Genomic DNA, 13265 nt, shown 5'->3' with positions numbered 1-13265 from the left:
GATGGGTAGGTTGATTTTGCTGAACTTTCCTTTTCTTTTCCTTTTCCTTTTCTTTTTCCTTTCTTATTCTTTGTTCTAAGAGATGGCTTGCTGGGCAGGAGAGGAGGGAAGAATATGTTTGTAAGTAAAGGCCATGGAAAAACAAGTGAGAGGGAGAGCAATAAACAAAATTAAGACAGACTCTGTTATTGGGGATCTTATACAGTGGCCAGAGAGTCAAAAACTTCTTTAACGTATAGCAATTATTAAGTACTTATTAGATAGTAATGGAGATAGAAAGATTAAATGGAACACCATTCCTGCCCTCACACTCTAGTAAGAAATATAACACATACAAAAATAACAATCAGTAAATAATAAGCCTATAACAACATACAACTAGAAAACCAAGCAACAACCACTTAAGTGCAAGACACTGTGCTGGGCTCTAGGGCTACAAACAAAAAATAGTCCCTATCCAAAGGAATTTACATTCTGCTGGAGATTACAACATTTGATATTCAAAATGTATGATTTCATTGTACTGAATGTTACAAAAATTCAGGGAGTATGAAAAATCATAGTGGTTTCACACCTGGAAGGGACCTGAAAGATCATTTGTGCCATGCCCCTAACTTTACAGGTGAAGAAACCGAGGTAGTGGTTGTGATTTGTCCTTGTTCATTCAGGTAAGTGGCAGGGTCGAGATTTGACACCAGATCTTCTGAATCTAAAATTGGTGCTCTACATCCTTGGTGTGGAATATTTTGTAAAGAGAAGATGTTATGGGAAAATAAGTGGGTCCAAATCGGGCCTGGAAGGAAACGTAGGATTTTGTACTGATCAGGAGAAGGCACAGCTGTTCTAAACCTTGGTCCCCTTTCCATTTCGCATTTACCCCTCCCCCCACATTAGACATCCCATTGCATGCCAGGAAAATCGTTTGGGCATTTATAACCACCATCTGTGACAACCGATGCCAGCTGCTATATGCCTCTTCTCTCACAGAGCCTCAGTCTGAGGGGTATTCATTTGACTCGCTCGGGACGGAGATCTGCAACGTGTTACTGGGGGTTCAAAAATCTTTGGTGTGGGAACAGTTCTTGTAGTTGCAGGCTAAAGCGGAATGTCCCCGATGAATCAGTAAGCGCTGTGAAAATCCCAGAAACAACTCTCTCTTCCCCCCACCCTCAATCACTATGGAGATTGGGGTGGGGTAGGAAGTACTGGCAAAAAGTCAACCGATGGGCTGGATGATCATAGCCAGAGTGACTTCGAGCTAAAAGGGGCCCCCGAGGTCATCTAATCCAATCCCTTCCCTCATTTTACAGATGAGGAAACTGAGGCCCCAGGAAATTAAGTGACCTGCTCAAGGATGGAATGACGGAGGAAAATGCACGGTATTTAGAGCCAGACTGAGGTCCAAGGGGATGGTAGTGACTTCCTCAGAGGTATCCAGGTGGTATCAGTGGCGGCATTTGAACTCAGGCCTGTTGACTCCAGAGCCAGTGGTGGCCTTTCCACAGGAGCCCGAAGTCTCCCGATGGATAGTTGAAGATAAAACTAATTTTTGCTACTTGGGGTTAAGACGACTTTTCCGTTTGGGAAGCTGAGACAGTGACTGGCGTAGAAAGGATGCAAGTAATAAACAAATGAATGAATGATAAACAAACAAAAACAAACAGTAATCCATGGGGTGGGGCGGAGTGAAGAGGAAAAAAATCCATATTCTATGATTCAACCTTCAATTGCAGGTGTGCCTAGGCTACTTCAGCCAATTCACTCCATCAAGCAAAGTTGGGAAGGAAATTAACGTTCGCTCGGAGGATGAAGGACCTACACCCCTACCCCGCCCGGATCTGGCGCGCTCAGTAAATAGTGGTGATTGATGGACTGGCCAGATAAGACTTGCACACACCCACCCGGGTCCCAGGTCATTCAGACAAACAGATTACTTAGTCTTTCCCCCGAGGATGTAAGCCCCCACCCGCCCCAACCAGAAACGGGCGACGTTATTCGAAGGCAAAGTAGGGGCGAACCCCAGTGCACCTCCTCACCCCAAGCGCGCTTGCCCGCTGCCCCAGGACGGATTGCAACAGCCGCACCTGGACTGCAGGAATCCGTGGCTCCCGGACACAGTGAGGAGCCGGGGCCCCCGGTCTCCGCGGCCAGGGCCACCGGGGAGGGTGCTCCTGACAGTCCCCAACCCCGAGAACCAGACGTTTTAGTGCTCCAAGAGCCCCAACCTCTACAAGTTTCCCGGGAGGGTGTCTATGCCGCCCCCCGCTCTCCACACTAGTCCCCTCGGCTCAACCCCAGCATAGACTCTACCCCGGTGCCTTCGCACGGCCCCGGAGCTGGCACCGCAGCCCGGTCGGGACCTTACCCGGGAAATAGTGAGGGGCTGCTCGAAGTCCTTTCCTCCCACGAGACGGAAACCCCAGGGCCCCGGCCCCTGGATGACAATCTTCTCTGTGTTCATGTTTTGCAGCCCAAGTGAGGTGGCCAACAAGGAAGGGACTTAGCCGGCTCTTGGAGCTAGCGGGGAGCGGACGGGAGCGAGCGAGCCAGAGAGCAGCGCAGTGTCCGGGTCAGCTTTGCTGGAGCCCGAGCCTGAGCTGGGGCTGGGGCCACCGCAGCTCCGGCTCCGCCCAGCCCCGGCTTGTGTGCTCCCGCCCCTGTCCCCGCCCTCGCCCTTGCCCTCGCCCTAGCCCAGACCCAGTGCCCCCGCTTTCCTGGCCCTAACCAGGTCCTCCCCATCAGGGTCAAACCGGGGCGCCTCGACCGTGGGGCATTTACAGGGAAGGAAGGAGAGTTTTCCAGGATTGGGGTAACTTCGGGGCGCACATGGTAGAGAAGCAGGAGGATCCCAGCAGCTCCTGCTGACCCCTCCCAGCCCCGCATCCCCTCCACCCCCATCCACCCGGGCCAGGGAGCCCCAGGCTCTAAGCAGGAGGTTCGGGCAGGCTGAGACCCGCGTCCCAGCCTGGTCCGCAAGGTGAGGAGGGGTGGGGAGAGGAAGGGTGGAGTTGCACCGGTATTTAGCTTTTAACCCTTGAGGAGCTGTGCAGTTACCTTTCCTGACCCAACCCCCACATTCACTTCTCTTAAAGTAATTGTTGAATTCTTTTCCAATCCCAAAGACAATCCAACCGGACTTCAAAACTTCTTCGGTTCAGGACTTAACTAAATTTAGCGACCCTGACTGGCACGAACAGTTCAGAAGTCTGGAGGAAGGGGCCTCGGTTGGGGATGTAGCTGTGACTCAATGGACTGAAAAATGAAAGAAAAGATAACCTTCAGCGTGAGGATTTGAAGTTTTTAGTAACTTGTGAAGAACATGGACCGGGCCTTGTTTCTGCCTTTAATTCTCTGGGCAACTTTGACACCACATTTCCAGGCTTCGATTTCTTTATCTGTAAAATGAAGAGGAAGATGGACAACGTCTAGTAGTCTAATAGAGAGCTGGGCTTCCAGTCAAGATAGCTCGGATTCAAATCCCTCCTGGCACATAGAGTCTGTGGGACCCGAAGCGGGTCCCCTAACTTTTCAGTGCCTCGGGCAATTCTGCAAATAAGATAATAAAATGAAGAACGAGTGCAGATCTGTTTTGGAAAAGGGAGTTCCCTTATCAGGCATTAACTAAATTAATCAAATTGCTGGTCACCTAACACAAAATAAATGCAGTTAAGGAAGTTGGGCTGGAAGGCAGGAACCGTCTACATCTAAAAAAATCATTTCCAATGGTTCGGTTTTTGAGACGAGGGCAGCGATCTTTTTTTTTTTTTTTAATGTTTGTGTATCACCCACAGCGCTTAGCAGTCTTAGAATGGTAGCTGTTACTGGTAGATGCATCCTTAAGTGCCCTGGCCACAACCTTTGTACATGCATAGTTTAAAAACAACCTGCCACCTGGCTCCCACCCACCTATTTTCACATATGCCCTACTTCTTCCGCCTTAGATAGCTATAGACACTTTGAAGCCTCAGCCGCTATCTGACATCTGGGTCTATGGGAGCCGGCTGCCGGGGAAGCCAAGAGACAGGGTCAAACCTGGTAAGAGGTGGCCTAGGAGAGCTGCTACTGAACACTGGGGTGGGATATCTCCAGATACAGCCCCAGGCAAGGTTTCACAAAACCAAAAACTGATTTAGAACCCAGGTCTCGATTCCCAGTTGTTTGTTGTTCATGTAAACCCCAGAGTAAATGTGGTTTTACACTCATCTTGAAATTCTCAGTTCTGAGGGATGTCTGACTGCATCTTCTCCCACACCTCCCCCTCTGCCCCCCGCCCCCCCCCCCCCCCCCCGGGAGCTGTGAAAGCAAAAGCAACAGGCCTCAATGTCCCAAAGCAGAGGTGATAGATTGGGGGGCCTGGATTAACAAAGGAGGAGAGCCTCTCGGGAGGTTTGCACTCCAGCTGAGCTTTCTCTGTTCTCTAACTGGGGCTGCTTCTCTCTTTAGGTAAAACGAGTTAAATAAATACCAGAAAACCAATATCAGGGGCACCCCAGGCCTGCCCTACACTTCCTGTCTCTTTCTGTCCCCCCCTCTCTCTTCCAATCTGCCCATTCCCTCCTGACCTCCTTTTCCTTTACTATCTCCCTCCCTCCTCCCCTCAGCATAGCCCCAGAGGCCCTTTGTGAACAGCCTCAGTTTCTCACAGCTGTGAGTAAAAGACAGACAAGGGAAGCTCATTAGGCACAGAGCCACAAACTCTATTCTCCCTAATCCCTCCCTTCTCCAGCTTCCTGTTCAAGCCCCAGTTAAAACCAGAAGTGGCATCTCTGGATTGGATCTCTCTGTGGGCCATGGCAACTCACTGAGCATGCTCAGCCACAGGTTTCACTCCAGAAAAATTTTCTGGGGATCAGAGCTGCCTTTTATTTCTAGAACTCCGGAGTGCAGTCAAGCAACATGAATAAGAGAACATGCAAACAGTACACCAAAAAAGATAGCACTTAAGAGACAGCAGGGGGGCAGCTAGGTGGTGCAGTGGATAGAGCACCAGCCCTGGATTCAGGAAGACTTGAGTTCAAATCCGACCTCAGACACTTGACACTTACTAGCTGTGTGACCCTGGGCAAGTCACTTAACCCCAATTGCCTCAACAAATTTAAAAAAAGAGAGAGAGATAGCATGGGTGTAGTGGAAAGAGTACTGAACTTGGTCTTATAAGACCTGGGTTCAAATTCTACTTACCACCTGTGAGATTGTGTCACTTTTGATCTCTGGAACTCAGTTTCCTCAAATAAAAAATGAGGTTGTTGGACCAGATACATACTTTCCAAGGTTTCCTGAACATCTGACTGATGCTGGACAAGATGCTGGGTGAGAGGGGGCAGTTATGTTGATGACTAAGTGTTGTCTACTTCTATCCCAGCTCCCCCTCAAAGCCAACCCTGCCAAGTCTGGATCCCCAGATGATCTAGGGCAGTGGCCTAGGGAAATAAGAGCTCAAACCAAGGTTATCCAGTGAGTCCTGGCTTAACCCAGGATAAAGGAGGGAGGTGGGGGGACTGAAGGGGAGGGGATCATTGAACAGGACTTAATACTTGGGAGATCACAAGCCATGTGCTGAGTAGAGGGCACTCCAACAGACTAAAATTGGAGCATTGAGGAGACAGAAATCAGATGAAGAAACTGAACATTTCCTAAATGCCCATTTCCTTCACCCACCGACCCCTATCCCAACATTCTTCGTCTGACTCCTTAAACTATGTTTGTTTTTCCCATCTGCCCAGGCTGCTTCTTCTGGGATGTTCCTCCCCTAAGGGTTCATAGCCTACATCTGAATTCCAGGCCCCTGTGCCTCTCTAGTCATTCACCTCCAAACAATTCAGTGACACTGGCCTTCTTGCTGTGTCTACCACCTCTGTTGTGGACATGAAGGGATGTAGGGAACACTTTGCACAGTATATTGTATGTTAGAGTTGGCAGCTAAGTAGCACATTGGACAGAGTGCTATATGTGGAGTTAGGAAGACCAGAGTTCGTATAGTAGCCATGTGACAGTAGTCAAGTCACTAGCCTTTCAGCCTCAGTTTCCACATCTGTAAAAGGGGGATAATATTAGCATCTAATCATGAGAATCAACTGAGTGAACATAGTCAGGTGATGGGATGGATATTGTTGTTGTTTGTCCCTCATTCATCAGGGAGGTAATGTCATGACTTGTACTTAATTGGATTTAAGGGAAGGAGGGCTGTGCAAGGTCACCAACCCCACACTCTCCTCCAGAGCCATCTGGGTCCAGTGGCAAGATATATATCAGGATGACTGGAGATAGCCCTGGATGTTTTCTTTTGGGGGGGGGGGCAATGAGGGTTAAGTGACTTGCCCAGGGTCACACAGCTAGTAAGTGTCAAGTGCCTGAGGCCAAATTTGAACCCAGATCCTCCTGAATCCAGGGCTGGTGCTTTATCCACTGCCCCATGGAGTGGATAAAACAAACACTGGACCTGAAGTCAGGAAGATGAGTTGAAATCCAGCCACAGACACTATTAGCTTGTGTGATCCTAGCCATGTCATTTACTAACCTCTGTCTCACTCTCCTCATCTGTAGAAAGGAGATGATAATAGTACCTCCCTCTTAGGATAGTTGTGAGAATTAAATGAGATACTATTTGTAAACTTTGCAAACTTTAAAGCACTATGTAAAGGCTAGCTATTGTTATTACATGCACTTTGCAAACTTTAGACTGATGTATCAATGTTAGCTATTTATTAGCATTATTATGATAGCATTGTGAGAATGAGAGACAGCATGTGTAATGGAAAGAATTCTAGGCTCAGTCAAGAGAGATGTGGGTGTGAATTCTGACTTTGACACTGTGGCTATTGAGTATCCTCTCTGTGCCTCAGTTTCTTCCTCACAGGGCTAATGAGACAGGTAGTTCCTAACTCACAGGGCTGTGGGGAGATCAAATGAGAAAATATGTGTAAATCTTTAAATGCTATAGAAATGCCAGTTATTATTATTAATTGTCTAAACCAGTGATTTCATCCATATAGGGAAGAAATTATTTTACTAAAGCAGACTGGCAGCTGTACTATAATTTTATAGACATAGGGAGTTTTTTGAGGCAACTGACTTGCCCAGAGTCACACAGTATGTGTCAGACGTGGAACTTGAACCCCAGGTCTTTGCTAACTCCAAGCCTAATGCATTATCAGTGCTCCATCATACCTCTAAGATAAAGTATTTTATTGGTATAGATTAGCCCTGGATTCAGGAGGACCTGAGTTCAAATCCAGCCTCAGACACTTGACACTTAATAGCTGTGTAACCCTGGGCAAGTCACTTAACACCGCCCCCCCCCCAATCAGGACTCTTAAAAAACTTTGCAGATCTCAAAGAGCTTTTGCTTCTATGGGCTAGATTGATATTTATTGTATTTGGAATTTAAATGGATAATTAAAAAAATATTAATTAAATTAATTGATTAATAATAAAGCATGTGAAAATAGTCCTTGAAATTGATTATATGTAAACGTAAATGATTTTTATGAAAAAATTATTTTCCAAAACAAAAAAATAGTGAGAACTTTCTTTCATTTTTTTTCCTTTTATTCGAATCTTCTTGTACAAAATGCCTAATATGGAAATGTCTCACATAAGTGCACATGTATAACCTATATCTGAATGCTTACCATCTCAGAGAAGGGGGAAGGAGGGATAGAATTTGGAACTCAAAACTTTAAATAAAAATGTTTAAAAAAATAAAAAAGAATAGTGAGAGGAGTGGCTGTTGTTTTATATATTTTTGCAAATCCCTTTAATGTCTGGCTTAATAGAAGACAGCTGGATTCTTTTATATGCTTCTGCATTTAATCTTCAATATGTTGTTTTGATTGAAGTATATGAAGGAAATCTGGCCTCACACAGATATGCAGTAGGAAATGGGAGGAGTATTTTAATAGGCAAATGACATCTTGGTATTATTATGAAAAAAAGTTTTGACTTTAAGGACCTCCCAAAAGGGTCTTAAGGACCTCAGTAGTGCATATAGAACCATCTGTACACTTAACCCACTGACAGAGATCACAAGTTTCTCACTTCAGGCTATGATAGACCTGCTCAGGCCAGAACATCCCTCACCTCATGGCCAACCTTGTTGGTTGGAAAGTGATGAACTTCTTGTAAGTAACTTAAGGGGCAGCTAGATAGAGCACCAGCCCTGGACTCAGGAGGACCTGAGTTCAAATTTGACCTCAGACACTTAACACTTATTAGTTGTGTGACCCTGGGCAAGTCACTTAACCCCAATTGCCTCACAAAAACAAACAAAAAAAAAGTAGGTAACTTAGCTAGCTTGTTGGTAGCCTCTGAGAACCCAGGGTTACCTTCACACTTTTACGTGGAGGATAGGAGTAAGGCTTTATGGGAAGGTTATTCTTCAAAACTTTGTAATCATCAATATCCTTCTGTTACATCAGGACCTATGTTTGACTAGTTTTTTTCTATCACCTCTTTCCTTGTTTCTCTTATGGTTTCTTCCAGTGTTGACCAAGACAGGAAGGGATCAAGGTCCAGAGCAGCTCCTGATGTCTCTTCTGGGTTCTTACTTCCTTGCAAGCTCTTGCTGGGCTTCAGGGCTGCATGAGTGTGGGAGCTATTGCCACACCTTGCCCTTATCGCCTCCTCTATCTCAGCCAAGGCCCCAGAATCAGAGCAGAGAGAACTTTAAAGGCCACCTAGTCCAACCTGCTTCTGAGCAGAGATAACCTCCTACAAATGGTTTCAGTACGTGAGAGCTGGGGTGGACCTTGGAGATTATCGAATCCCCCTCACTTTACAGATCAGAAAACTGCTGCCTGGAGAAGTTGTGACTTGTCATAGTGTTAGAAAGCTACCTGTTCACATGTAACAAGATTGGGATTTTTTTCCCAAAAGGAACCTTTCCTATGAAACTAGAAGAAGAGAAAGAAATAGATTTAGTTAGGTGATGTCATTGGAATCAAAAAGACTTGAGTTAGGGGCAGCTAGGTGGCACAGTGGATAGAGCACTGGCCCTGGAGTCAGGAGTACCTGAGTTCAAATCCAGCCTCAGACACTTAACATTTACTAGCTGTGTGACCCTGGGCAAGTCACTTAACCCCAATTGCCTCACTAAAAAAAAAAAAATTGAGGTCAAAAAGACTTGAGTTAGAATCCCTATCTCAGAGTCCTGTAGCCTCCCTCTCTAAAATGGGGATAATAGTAGCACCTACTTAATGATAGAGTTGTAAGGAACAAATGAGCTAAAGTACGAAAATCACTTGGCAAACCATAAAGCACAATAGAAATGCTAGTTATGATTATTTTTGTTTGTTTATTGAACTGGTTCATGGAGTATAGTAGATTCAAGATCCTAACTTGGCTGCTATGAGTTATATGTCATCTAGATTCCTCATCTAGCCCCAAACCCTTGATTTTTATAACCAGAGTAGCACCTGTCATGCCTTTAACCACCCCCATAACTCACATTTACTAGATGCTTAAAAGTCCACTAAAAGCTTTTACATCTATCATCTTATTTTATCCTCACTACAGTCTTGTGAGGTGCAGGCGCCTTTATTATTCCCACGCTGTTGTTGGTCCTTCAGTCTTGAGGAGGACCATGACATTGGGGTGATCTCATGACATGCAGTGAATTGGATTTAAGGGAGGGAGGGCTATACAGTCACCAGGCTCACTCTCTCCTCCAGAGCCATCTGGTCCAGTGGCAAGATATAGATCAGGACAACTGGAGATGGCCCTGACTGTTTAACGCAATTGGGGTTGTGACTCGCTCAGGTCACACAGCTAGTAAGTGTTTGAGGTAAGATTTGAACTCAGGTCCTCTTGACTCCAGGGCCCCAGCTCTTTCCACCCCCATCCCCATGTAATCCACACATATGTGGGCATGCAAGTTCACCTAACTTGGAGGTTGCCTTCAGGACCCTTGGAGGATGTCTTGGTTGCCCAACATGGAGGTCTCTTCATCCCCCACTATTTGGGACCAATTGCCCACGTCTTTAAAACTGCAGAGATGGAGCCATTCTTTCTCTTTCTTTTCTTTTCTTTTCTTTTCTTTTTTTTTTAACGCGGGGCAGCGAGGGTTAAGTGACTTGCCCAAGGTCACACAGCTAGTAAGTGTCAAGTGTGTGAGGCCTGATTTGAACTCAGGTCCTCCTGAATCCAGGGTTGGTGCTTTATCGACTGCGCCACCTAGCTGTCCCATTCTTTCTCTTTCTGATGCTCTCTTTTCAGCCACTCTTATTTGCTTCATTGAAAGGTGAAAATACCAGATCCCCCACAGCAAGGATGACATGAACTGAACCAATGAGAAGGGAGAAGCTTTCCTTCCCCTGCTCCCTCTATTTAGCAGCCCCTTTACCCCTCTGAGAAATGGGGCTGGAGCGTTTGTTTCTTTACTGTGTTGTTTATCTTTCTCTCTCGGTCTCAGATGTTGGGGGTGATCCCCATCCCCCTCAGGGGGGATCTTGAAGCCAGGCCTGAAGACTGGATGGTACAGCCAGCTAGTTTAGCGTGGAAGACCTGGGAAACTGGGATGCCTATGACTGGAGCCCCAGCACTGAGACTGTGCCCAGTGGGAGCAAAGCTATGCATCTCTTCTCCCCAAAGACTGAGGTAGTACAAAGGAAGGAGTGGATTATGCCTCCCACATATTAGGAGAGTAAATTTGCATATTTGTAAATATTCCAGGGTAAAAACTATGAAGACTATCAATAGTTCCATAGAACTGGGGTACAAGAGACCACCCTCTGATGAAGTGGGGATGGATTTGATTGATCAAATTGATCACGAGGTGTCCCAAAGAATTACAAGACTCAGTGGTGATAACCACAGGAAGACACCAAGGAGAAAGGTGTCTTGAATAGGGAGAGGAAAATGGTTATATCAATAGTGAGAAAAGCAGGTTATTTCCTCATTATCTTAATCTCCTCTTTGTGGGAGGTTCATATCCTATTTTAGACTTCTTGGGGTCCTAAGACATCCTCCAAGGTGGGTACCTTTTTCTTTTCTTTTTCTTTCTTTTTTTTTTTTTTTAGTGAGGCAATTGGGGTTAAGTGACTTGCTCACGGTCACACAGCTAGTAAGTGTTTAGTGTCTGAGGCCAGATTTGAACTCAGGTACTCCTGAATCCAGGGCCACTGCTCTATCCACTGTGCCATCTAGCTGCCCCGGGGTACCTTTTTCACTAGGGGTGTATTTTTTGGTTTTAAACCATCATAAAGTACACCTAAGGACACATTTGGTCTTTTCTGCACATGTTCCTAAAGACAGGCTTAAACTTGTCAGACCCCAAGGGTCTCTGTGTTTATGGTATCTCTTAACTTTAAGATCTGGTTTCTAGGTGTCCTGTCATCTAGGAATATTAATGGCTATTAATGGTGAATGGTTCCTGGTGACCTTCCCTAAGCTTCTGTTGAGAGTGTTGGTTGATAGTAACCCTCTAGTTACAGTTGATAAAAATTCAAACCTTAGTTTCTCTTTTAGCTACTATTGATTGTCTTAGATTATCTGTTAACCCTTTTTAGCCTCCATTACAGACAGTTGCGGGGAACATCATTCATGGGAGACCAGGGCTTCTTAAACTTTTCCCACTGGTAACCCCTTTTCACCAGAGAAATTTTTATGCAACTCTGTGATGGCATGTGCAATGCAAAGTACGCATGTTGTGTGTTCAGAACCAAGGCGGCAGCAACCCCCCACGTCCAGTTAAGTGACTCCCACTTGGAGTCATGACCTATAGAAGCTAGGGCTTAGAGCCCTCCAAAATCTCTTTAAGGTACCAGAGAATCCTGCCAGTGGAATGAAATCTAACACACTTGACTTTCAGGTAGTGGGGGACTGGGTCTTCTATGTTATACCCATTTTGCAGATAAAGACACTGAGGCTGAGAGGTTAAATGAACTCAGGTCCTCCTGGTTCCAGGCCTGAAGATCTAGCCACTGCTCCACCTAGCTGTCCCAGACTCCCTTAGGGCATGTATATGCAATACCCAGGTGCTTGAGAAGGATAAAGGATTCTTTTCCCATAGTCCTCCACTATTTCATTCCTTCCATTGTTTCCTTTCTATAAGCTCCCCTCCTCCCACCAAATCTATTTCCTTACTTGTGGTTTGCCTTCCCTATGTGTCTGCCAAGTGTTGATACCATGGCTAGCCTATTTATAACTCCAGTGGAGGGAGGGGAGTCCCACCCATAAAGCAGAGCCAGACTACTCTGGAGCTGCCAAACTGTGGGATCAGGACTTCAATGGGACAAGGCAGCTTCCATACATATCACCCACTTTTCTCCAGTTCTCTCTGCATCCATCTTCCCGCCTACTCACCCGACATACCTTGGTCTAGTGAATTCCTTCCCGCAGAACAAAGATTTCTGGGCTCTCTGTGGTGGCAGTGACCCAAAGGACCAGGCAGTAGGGCTGCTGTTTTTTAGGTTCTGACCCCCTTTGGTGTCCCCAGTCTGGCAGCATCCTGCCTTTGTAACCTAATCACACTCTTCTCTTCCACACGTGCTCAAAATTGGCCATACTGGAGGCCAGGTAAAGGCCTAATTGATGCTAAGGCCTAATTCTGCTCCTTCCAGACCTTAGAATCAGCTTCTAAGTCATTGCTCAGGAATAGGAATCTCAATAAATCTCATGGGATTCTCAGTCTTCTTTAGAGCAAAGCTTCTCAAACTGTGGGTTCCAGCCCATATGGGGTCATGTGACCAAATTATGCATACCTATTTTGTATACCTATATACATAAAAATTTGTGGGTCACAAGTAGCAAAGGTTTAAGAAGCCTTGCTGTAGAGGGGCAGGCCATTGTCACTAGAAGGGCAGAAGACAGGATTTTAGGTCTGGTTCCCTAGAAACACACATAGTAGACTCAACAAATGCTTGTTGGATTAAGTCAGGATATTTGGGGAATAAAGATCTAGCCCCAGGTTTTCCAGGGGTGTGATGACAGTGTGCAGGGTCCTGGATTGAGATTCAGTGGACCTGAGTTCGAACTGCAATTAGACCATTTATTCTATTTATGGGTCCTTGTGTCTATGTCCTAATTCTCCTGCCTGCCTCTCTTTCCCCTTATAAATTCCATTATAAAGTCCTGGACCTTATAATGTTAATCACTTCACCTCCCTAAAGGGAGGATGTTGGGCTCCATCACCTCAAGTCCCTTTCTCCCTCCAAATCTATGATTCACTTCCCATGTGGATTTCTAGAACAAGGTCTTTTCCTATTATCTCTTTCTTCTCTGTTCTGGTGACATAGTCCTAAACTCATAAGACTAAATATAATAACAAA

General features: G+C 45.8%; 1 protein-coding gene across 1 annotated transcript in view; it reads right to left on the bottom strand.

The window, feature by feature from the left end:
- Positions 1-2603, bottom strand: part of PDLIM1 (PDZ and LIM domain 1) — a 52395-nt gene extending 49792 nt beyond the window's left edge. The window contains exon 1 of the mRNA XM_043988360.1: positions 2366-2603. Within this exon, the coding sequence (XP_043844295.1) occupies positions 2366-2461 (96 nt within the window). The 5' untranslated portion in view covers positions 2462-2603. The remainder of the gene's footprint in view (positions 1-2365) is intronic.
- Between the last annotated feature and the right edge of the window lie 10662 nt (positions 2604-13265).

This window comes from Dromiciops gliroides, chromosome 2 (assembly GCF_019393635.1).
Source record: "Dromiciops gliroides isolate mDroGli1 chromosome 2, mDroGli1.pri, whole genome shotgun sequence".
Taxonomy (NCBI): domain Eukaryota; kingdom Metazoa; phylum Chordata; class Mammalia; order Microbiotheria; family Microbiotheriidae; genus Dromiciops; species Dromiciops gliroides.
The sequence above is the reverse complement of the archived record's forward strand: the minus strand, read 5'-3'. Positions and strand labels throughout refer to the sequence as shown.